Source organism: Amblyraja radiata, chromosome 27 (genome assembly GCF_010909765.2).
Source record: "Amblyraja radiata isolate CabotCenter1 chromosome 27, sAmbRad1.1.pri, whole genome shotgun sequence".
Lineage (NCBI taxonomy): Eukaryota > Metazoa > Chordata > Chondrichthyes > Rajiformes > Rajidae > Amblyraja > Amblyraja radiata.
In genome coordinates this window covers 927,962-937,355 of record NC_045982.1, presented here as the reverse complement: position 1 = coordinate 937,355, position 9,394 = coordinate 927,962, and the positions used below count along the sequence as shown (strand labels likewise).

Here is a 9,394-nt window from a genome sequence, read left to right as displayed (position 1 = left end):
TGACCAATAATTTCATTAACTATGGTTGAAGGAACATTGATCTTGAAGGAACGGTGAACAGTTTACCTGTCTTTGAAAATCAACACTAAATCAATGAACGTTGGAGGTTAAGGGCAGACTAGACAGAAAAATATTAAATTATGAGTGGCAGAGATAGAGTAGTCCGACAGAACCCTTTCCCAAGGTGGAAATATTAAATACTAGAGGGCACAGCTTTAAGATGAGCGGGGCAGTGAGTGGTGAGTTCCTGCAACACGCTGCCAGGAGTGATGGTGGCAGGTTTCAGTCGCATTGAAAAGGCTTTTGGATAGACACATGGAGTTGCATCGAATGGAGGAATATGGATCACGAGCACGCAGAGATTAGTTTATCTTGTCATCATGTTTGGCACTAACATTGTGGGCCAGAAGGTCTGTACTGTTCCATGTCCTATGGTCCAGTGAGGTTGAATGTGAGGTTATTTACATCCAGAACCACCTGATGTTTGTGCAGAGGACCGACATTGATGACTCTTCAGTTAATGATTAGATGTGAACCTTCAAACCAATTCTGCCATCAGGTTATCGACCAATCCGACTGTTCCTGTGCTCAGTGTTAAGTATATGTGCCGCTCCTCTGTGTGAGACGTTCCCCAGACCAGACTGTAGCAAGGATGGCATTCACCGGGACATGGCAGGTCTACGCTCAGGAGAACATTGAGGACTTCATGCGGGCTCTCTGTAAGTGACAGCGACTCCCTTGGGAATACAGGATATGCAGCAGGAGTTTCAGTTGTTGGTTAGTTCACTGTTTGGGATTGTGGCATTGAGCTTATACCCTGCATGGCACAAACTCCAGAATGGTGTTCAAGAGTTCATCAAGACTTGTGGAGTTCTTGGTGAACTCAAGAACTCAGCTGTGTAGGGGGGAACTGCAGATGCTGGTTTACACCAAAGATAGTCACAAAATGCTGGAGAATGGAGTGGCTGGGCTTGTACACTCTGGAGTTTAGAAGGATGAGAGGGCATCGCATTTAAACATATAAGATTGTTAAGGGCTTGGACACACTAGAGGCAGGAAACATGTTCCTGATGTTGGGGGAGTCCAGAACCAGGGGCCACAGTTTAAGAATAAGGAGTAAGCCATTTAGAACGGAGACGAGGAAACACTTTTTCTCACAGAGAGTGGTGAGTCTGTAGAATTCTCTGCCTCAGAGGGCGGTGGAGGCAGGTTTTCTGGATACCTTCAAGAGAGAGCTAGTTAAGGCTCTTAGAAATAGCGGAGTCAGGGGATATGGGGAGAAGGCAGGAACGGGGTACTGATTGGGGATGATCAGCCATGATCACATTGAATGGCGGTGCTGGCTCGAAGGGCCAAATGGCCTACTCCTGCACCTATTGTCTATTGAAACTCAGCGGGACAGGCTGGAGAGAAGGAATAGGTGACATTGCGGGTCGAGACCTTTCTTCAAACCTGAAGATCGCGACTGTCTAGTTGAGCTAGTACAGTGTTAACCACCGGGTGTCTGTGACCAACGACTTCAAGAACAGCTTCTTCTCAGCAACCAACGTCTCGTCAACACTAACCTCAGCAACTTTGGTCAAACTACCCAAGTCCTTGGTGCAAGAAAAGCCACATTGTCTTTAGTTGCATTACGGACTTCAGTTTTGCGCTGTTATCGTTACCTAGCATCACTGTTTTAATTTATTTGCATTATTAATTGTTATATATTTATCTGTGTGTTATTGAGTTCACGGGCCTGTAATGCTGCAGCAAGTAAGAATTTCATTGTTCCGTTGTCAGTACATATAACATTGAAATACTCTTGAATCTTGAACCAAGATTTAGACTCAGTGAGTGATATATTTCCCAGTCAGTGTGGCGTGTTGCGTTCACCTGCAGTCCTGGTACCTAGCAGAAGTCATGGGTTTGAGAATGGATAGGTGGCGATTCGGGTCGGGACCCAACTTGCCAGCCTTTGTCCTGTCCCCACCTCTCTTTTCCAACTTTCTCCCCCCCACTATGTTAGTCTGAAGAAGTGTCCTGACCTGAAACGTTGCAAGTCCATTCCCTCCACAGATGCTGCCCGACCCGCCGTTCCTCCAGCATTTTGTTTTGCTCAATAATTTTTCAGAATACATTTTGAGTTCAGGTAATTTCACAGTTCCAATATCCAGATAGATAATTGTCAGGAATCATTTGCAGCTATCGGCATCCATTAATATAGGGATGAGGCTTGTCCTTCCCTCTTGTAGAGTTAGCAAGGAGAAAACATTTAGAAAGGAGATGAAGAGGAATTTATTTAATCAGAGGGTGGTGAATCTGTGGAATTCACTGCAACTGATGGCTGTAGAGGTATTGGGTTATTGTTATTGGGTATTTTTAAAGTGGAGAATCAAAGATTTTTGATTAGTAATGCCCCTGTCCCACTTAGGCAACCTGAACGGAAACCTCTGGAGACTTTGCGCCCCACCCAAGGTTTCCGTGCGGTTCCCGGAGGTTTTTGTCAGTCTCCCTACCTGCTTCCACTACCTGCAACCTCTGGCAACTACCTGCAACCTCCGGGAACCGCACGGAAACCTTGGGTGGGGCGCAAAGTCTCCAGAGGTTTCCGTTCAGGTTTCCTAAGTGGGACAGGGGCATAAGGGTATCAAAGATTATGGGGTGAAGGCAGGAGAATGGTGTTGAGAGGGAAAGATAGATCAGCCATAATTGAATGGCGGAGGAAACATGATGGGCCGAATGGCCTAATTCTGCTCCTATGACATAAACTGATGACAAGACGGGCTGGTCATACATACCCAGCTCAGGACGGGTGCAGTGGTGTAGGGAAACCTGAGGTGGCAGTGTTCCTGTCACTTGCTGCCTTGCTCCCAACTGGATTTGGGAGTAGATGTCGAAGAAGGCTTGGTGGATAGTACAGTGCGGTTTGTAGATGGTCTGTATGATCATAGAGTCACACACAAAGAGCCTGGCCCTTCGGCCCAACTAGTCCGTGCTGAACAATTGAGCATTTTTTGAGGAGGAAGGGGATTGATGAAGGTCGGCAGTGAAGGTACTGAGGGAGTGCAGACATGGTCAGCTGTTGGTGGACAGTGGATACGTCTAAACGATCACTATCATGGCCTCACGCCTTATCTTAATTCTCAAACATTACACACAAAAATCTATTGCTTTATGAATGCCTAACAAAACAATGGTCTGTGTGTAGGAATGAACTGCAGATGCCGCTTACATCGAAGACAGACACAAAATGCTAGAGTAACTCAGCGGGTCAGGCAGCATCGCTGGAGAAAATGAATAGGTGATGCTTTGGGTCAAGACCCTGATTTAGACTGAGTGTCTGGGGAGAAGGGAAACTAGACATATGAACAAATCAGAGCTGGCTAAGGAAATGGTCCATTGACCAGGGCCAAGATCTAGCATCACCTGAACCATGATTCTTACCTGACCTGGACCGATTTAAAGTCTCCCCTCAGCAAACTTCAAACCCTGTGCTTAACATTCAAGGTACAATTGTAAAGATGATATTGCACTCCAGTTACAAATGTGTGACTTGTATAATTTCACAGTGCTTCCAGAAGATATAATCAAGATTGGGAAAGACATCAAGCCAGTCATTGAAATCAAACAAACCGGAGACAACTTTGTCATCACGACCAAAAATCCCCGTCAGTCGGTGACCAATGAATTCACCATCGGGAAAGAAGCCGATATCACCAGTATGGATGGCAAAAAGATGAAGGTAATTTAATCTGATGCCTAGTTGTCCTGTCATTGTATAAACATGTATTGCCTCAATGATGTATTGTCTTTCCGCTGACTGGTTAGCCCGCATCAAAAGCTTTTCACTGTACCTCGGTACACGTGACAAGAAACTCAACTCAAAATGACTGTTGACACAGACCAAGTCACGGTACATCAAGCATGTTTGTAAATGTTGGGCGAGTCACTGCTTTCTTCAACGCCTCATCCCTCTGCAAACCCGACCCTTGCCTGCCAGTCATGGGGCTCTTTCATAGAAACATAGAAAATAGGTGCAGGAGTAGAGGACATTTGGCCCTTCGAGCCTGCACCGCCATTCAATATGATCATGGCTGATCATCCAACTCAGTATCCTGTACCTGCCTTCTCTCCATACCCCCTGATCCCTTTAGCCACAAGGGCCACATCTAACTCTTAAATATAGCCAATGAAATGGCCTCAACTACCTTCTGTGGCAGAGAATTCCAGAGATTCACCACTCTCTGTGTGAAAAATGTTTTCATCATCTCGGTCCTAAAAGATTTCCCCCTTATCCTTAAACTGTGACCTCTTGTTCTGGATTTCATTCTGCTTATATATATATATATATATATATATATATATAAGACCAAGTGGGACCCGTCTGTCCCCCAACGCGGTGGGGGAGGGGGTAGGGCATGGCGTCGGTGCTCACCGCGGAGACAGCCGTCCCCCCTCCCCCCCCCGGAGACAATCACCCCCCAGAAGGAAAACTATGGAATTTATGGAGGCAATTAATCGTTCCCGCGTTGGGGGGGCGGGAGGGGGGGGGGGGGCATGAGGGGGGTGGATCCAGAATGGAGGGCAGGAAATGTTACACACATTTACAATGATCTTCTCTTCTGCACAGTGCATGGTTCAGATGGAGGACGGGAAGCTGATCTGCAAGTTAAAGAACTTCCTGCATGTACAGGAGGTGCAGGGATCCGAAATGATTGAAGTAAGTTCATGGAATTGTAGACCAGGGACATGATGGCCCAGATGGAGATCACTGAGTCACAGTCCATGCCAGATGATGAGCTTCCTCTTCAAACTCTGCACAATGTACAGCTTTCAGCAAACATCGATCAATGCCTAAAGAGATATAGTCATAGAATGATGCAGCACGGAAACAGGCCCTTCAGCCCATCAAGTCCATGCTGACCATACACACCGATTCCATGTTCATCCTCCCCATATTCCCACCATCTCCCTCCCACCCACTAGGACCAGGCTACCACCGCTAACTAACCTACAGTCCCGCACATGTTTGGGACACGGCAGGGGGCCGGAGCATCCGGATGGGACAGGGGGAGGAGAATAAGAGGATTACAATTGAAATATAGATCATGGGGATGGAGAGGGTGAGTGTGCGGAGGTGGGGAATGGATCAGGGTGCCTGGTGGGGTGGGAGATATTTAGACACATCATGATGGTGGGTGGGAATGTGGGGAAGGGAGGGGTGGCAATAAAGCAACCCACACAACAGACACCCCAGCCACTACTCTGAGCACCCACTCCCTCCATCAATGCGCATTGGAATGCAAGGACCCTTTGTTCACCAGCACTAAGACGTCGACGTACCAAAGGCTCCCCAGCTCTTCTTATCGAGTCCACATCACAAGATGGAAAATTGTTCATCCAGAGCTGAACACACTTCTCGACATCTGCGTACAATGGTGTCTTGTGCTTCTTGTGCGTGGTGGGGGAAAGATTGGTGGAAACAGGGCCTCGTTCGGCGTGAACGCTCTTTCCTTGACCCCCACTCCCACATGGTTGGGGTCATTGTTCCTCAGGGCATTGACACATGAGGCCACACAGCAGGGTGGATTTTCCTCACTACATCACCTGATATTGTGATCTCGGCATCTCCCACCCTCCCCCACTCACTCACCCCCTCCCCCACTCACTCCCACCCTCCCCCACTCACTCCCACCCACCCTCCCCCACTCACCCCCACCCCCCTCCCCCACTCACTCCCACCCACCCTCCCCCACTCACTCCACCCACCCTCCCCCACTCACTCCCACCCACCCTCCCCCACTCACTCCCACCACCCTCCCCCACTCACCCCCCACCCACCCTCCCCCACTCACCTCCCACCCACCCTCCCGCCACTCCTCCCCCCACCCTCCCCCACTCACTCCCACCCACCCCCACTCCTCACCCCCCTCCCCCCCCTCACTCCCACCCCCTCCCCCACTCCCTCCCCCCACCCTCCCCCCCTCACCTCCCACCCCCCCCCCACTCACTCACCCCATCCCCCACTCACTCCCCCCACCCTCCCCCCCTCACTCCACCCTCCCCCCCTCACTCCCCACCCTCCCCCCACTCCTCCCACCCACCCTCCCCCCCTCCTCCCCCCTCACCCCCTCCTCACCCCCCTCCCCCACACTCACTCCCCCCCACCCTCCCCCACTCACTCCCCCACTGCCACTCCCACCCACCCTCCCCCACTCACTCCCACCCACCCTCCCCCACTCACTCACCCCCTCCCCCACTCACTCACCCACTCACTCACCCCCTCCCCCACTCACTCACCCCCTCCCCCACTCACTCATCCCCTCCCCCACTCACTCATCCCCTCCCCCACTCACTCCCACCCTCCCCCACTCACTCACCCCCTCCCCCACTCACTCACCCCCTCCCCCACTCACTCTGTCCTGCTTTGAATGACGTTACCATTCGTTTCGACTCATTTCAGCTCCTACATTTTATTTTACAGAAACTTACAGCAGGAACCACCACCATGACCAGGAAAAGTCGTCGAATCTAACAACAGCCACTGGTCCTGTATTGTAATAAAAAGATTTCAATCCTGCTATTCGTGTGTATATTTATACATATTTATGCATATATATATATATATATCATGTTTATATTTTGGTTCCCAAAATATCAGTGTTGGGAGGTTATGGTAGTTTCACAAGACACTGGTGAGGCCACATTTGGAGTGTTATAGACAATAGACAATAGGTGCAGGAGTAGGCCATTCGGCCCTTCGAGCCAGCACCGCCATTCAATGTGATTATGGCTGATCATCCCCAATCAGTACCCCGTTCCTGCCTTCTCCCCATATCCCCTGACTCCACTGTTTTTAAGAGCCCTATCTAGCGCTCTCTTGAAAGTATCCAGAGAACCGGCCACCACCGCCCTCTGAGGCAGAGAATTCCACAGACTCACCACTCTCCGTGAGAAAAAGTGTTTCCTCGTATTGTGGAGGAAGGAACTGCAGATGCAGATTTACTCCGAAGATAGTCACGAAATGCTGGAGTAATTCAGTGGGACAGGTAGTATCTGGAGAGAAGGAATGGGTGACATTTGGGGTCGAGACCCTTCTACAGTCTGAAGACAAGTCTCAACTCAAACCGTCACTCATCCCTCCTCTCCAGTTCCGCAGAGTTACTCCCGCATTTTGTGTCTATCTCTGTAGTATTGTGTTCAGAATTAGTCAGCCTGCTGTAGGACAGATGCCATTAGGCTGGAAAGGGTGGAGAGAAGATTTACAAGGATGTTGCCAGGACCCAAGGGCCTGAGCTATAGGGAGAAGTTGGGCAGCCTAGGACCTTATTCCTTGGAGCGCACGAGGCTAAGGGGTGATCTTACAGAATATTTTACCTAGGGTAAGGGAATCAAGAACTAGCGTTCATAGGTTTAAAGTGAGGGGGGCAAGATTGGTTAGGACTTTGAGGGGCAAATTGTTCACCCACAGATGATGGGTATATGGAAGGAGTCTAGGACATTGACAGAACTCAAAGTGCTGGAGGAACTCAGCAGGTCAGGCAGCATCTGTGGAGGGAATGGAGAGGCGACGCTTTGTGTCGGGACTGAAGAAGAGTCCTGACCTGGAACATCGTCTGTTAAGATTGCTCAGGATAGATTCATAGATTCATAGGTGATACAGTGTTGAAACAGGCCCTTCGGCTCAACTTGCCCACACGGGCTAACATGTCCCAGCTACACTAGTCCCACCTGCCTGCGTTTGGTCCATATCCCTCCAAATCTGTCCTATCCATGTATCACAGCATCCCATGGATTCCAGCATCTGCAGTCTCTTGTGCCTGGAGTCTAGGATATTGATGTAGAGGTATGGTTCTCGGGGTCTGGCAGTTTCAGGCTGGGCTTGACTCACTCTGGGATAGCCATCCCAACTGGGAAGAGGGCTACACATGGTGGACACCATTCAGTTACCCAGACAGAGGCCATTGTGCTGAAACACTTTGCCACCAATCTAGACTTTGGACCTTCTCAGTGAAGCCAAACATGAATAAAATAAATAGGCTATTTCATGCAACTTTTTTTACTGAAGATAATGGAAATATTTCCCACAAAAGTTGAACATTTCTCTCTCAGTGATTCACCGTGAGTTGATTTCTGAGGAAGGAGGGTCTGGTATTTTCTACCTCTTGGACTTTGTCTCGTTTTCTACTGCGGGGAAACAAGACGTTCTACACTGAATAATGCAATATTTTACAACCAAGAAGCAGAGCTCAGACACATTCAACAAGATGCACAGAGCTGAGATCACCAACATAAACACAGTACAGATAGTTTTTTCGGTGGGCCTGGAAATGAAGCAGTCTACAGTGTTGGGGCAGGGGTATTCACTGCACTTCACAAGCCGCACCATCTGGTAGCCCTCGTAGATCCAGTAAAACAAGTACATAAAACTGGCTTCAAATAGCATCTTGAAGACAAGACTGACCAGGTAAGTCCGTAGGAGAGGGGCATCGATTTTTATTTTCAGTTTAGCTGCATTCAGGCGAAAGATTTTGATGTTCTTCTTGCTCTTTTTCCTTTGGGAGACGTGCATGCCGATGAGAAAGGAGGGGACGGACACAAAGAGCAGCTGGAAGACCCACAGACGGACGTGGGAGATGGGGAAGAAGCGGTCATAGCAGACGTTCCTGCAGCCTGGCTGTTGGGTGTTGCAGACAAAGTCGCTCTGCTCGTCTCCCCAAACCGTCTCGGCCGCCACCACCAAGACCAACACGCGGAAAACGAAAATCACCGAGAGCCACACCTTGCCCAGCGTCGTGGAGTACTTGTTCATCTCGCCAAGCAACTCTTGAAGAGTGTCCCAATCCATCTTGGATTACCCTAGGAATAAACAGCACGAGTTATGTTGTGTGCAGGAAGGAACTGCAGATGCTGGTTGGAACCGAAGAGAGACACAAAAAACTGGAGTAACTCAGCGGGACAGGCAGCATCTCTGGAGAGAAGGAATGGGTGACGTTTCGGCTCTGAACAAGGGTCTCGACCCGAAACGTCACCCATCAGCTATGTTGTTACAGCTGAGAATCAATATTAACTAAATAATAATAAATAATAATTATTAGTAAGAAACCAAGATGAATGAATGTATGAATTAATGAATACTTTATTGTCACACGTCCTGAAGAAGGGTCTCCACCCGAAACGGCACATATTCATTTTCCCCGGAGATGCTGCCTGCCCCGCTGAGTTACTCGGCGTTTTGTGTCTATCCAAACACTCTCCAGTTTCATCGCTTTTGGTGGTAGCTTAAAAAATAGCGGCATAAATCTAGTGCTTAAAAGTTCATCAAAGCCAGTGAATATACCTACTCAATTTTGGAAACTATTAAAGATGCAAACTGAATCAAAGAAACTGCAGATGCTAGAAAGCTGAAATA

At 48.9% G+C, this 9,394-nt stretch overlaps 2 protein-coding genes across 2 annotated transcripts; one reads left to right on the top strand and one right to left on the bottom strand.

The window, feature by feature from the left end:
• Nucleotides 1-547: 547 nt before the first annotated feature.
• LOC116988283 (fatty acid-binding protein, liver-like) lies at nt 548-6,565 on the top strand. The gene is made up of 4 exons (XM_033044839.1): nt 548-719; nt 3,552-3,724; nt 4,613-4,702; nt 6,467-6,565. Exons 1-4 carry the CDS (start codon nt 653-655, stop codon nt 6,515-6,517), a joined length of 381 nt encoding a protein of 126 aa, XP_032900730.1. The 5' UTR covers nt 548-652; the 3' UTR covers nt 6,518-6,565.
• A 1,203-nt stretch (nt 6,566-7,768) lies between these two features.
• Nucleotides 7,769-8,841, bottom strand: LOC116988282 (gap junction beta-2 protein-like). Its single transcript, XM_033044838.1, has one exon. It carries the CDS (start codon nt 8,828-8,830, stop codon nt 8,141-8,143), a length of 690 nt encoding a protein of 229 aa, XP_032900729.1. The 5' UTR covers nt 8,831-8,841; the 3' UTR covers nt 7,769-8,140.
• Nucleotides 8,842-9,394: the final 553 nt, after the last annotated feature.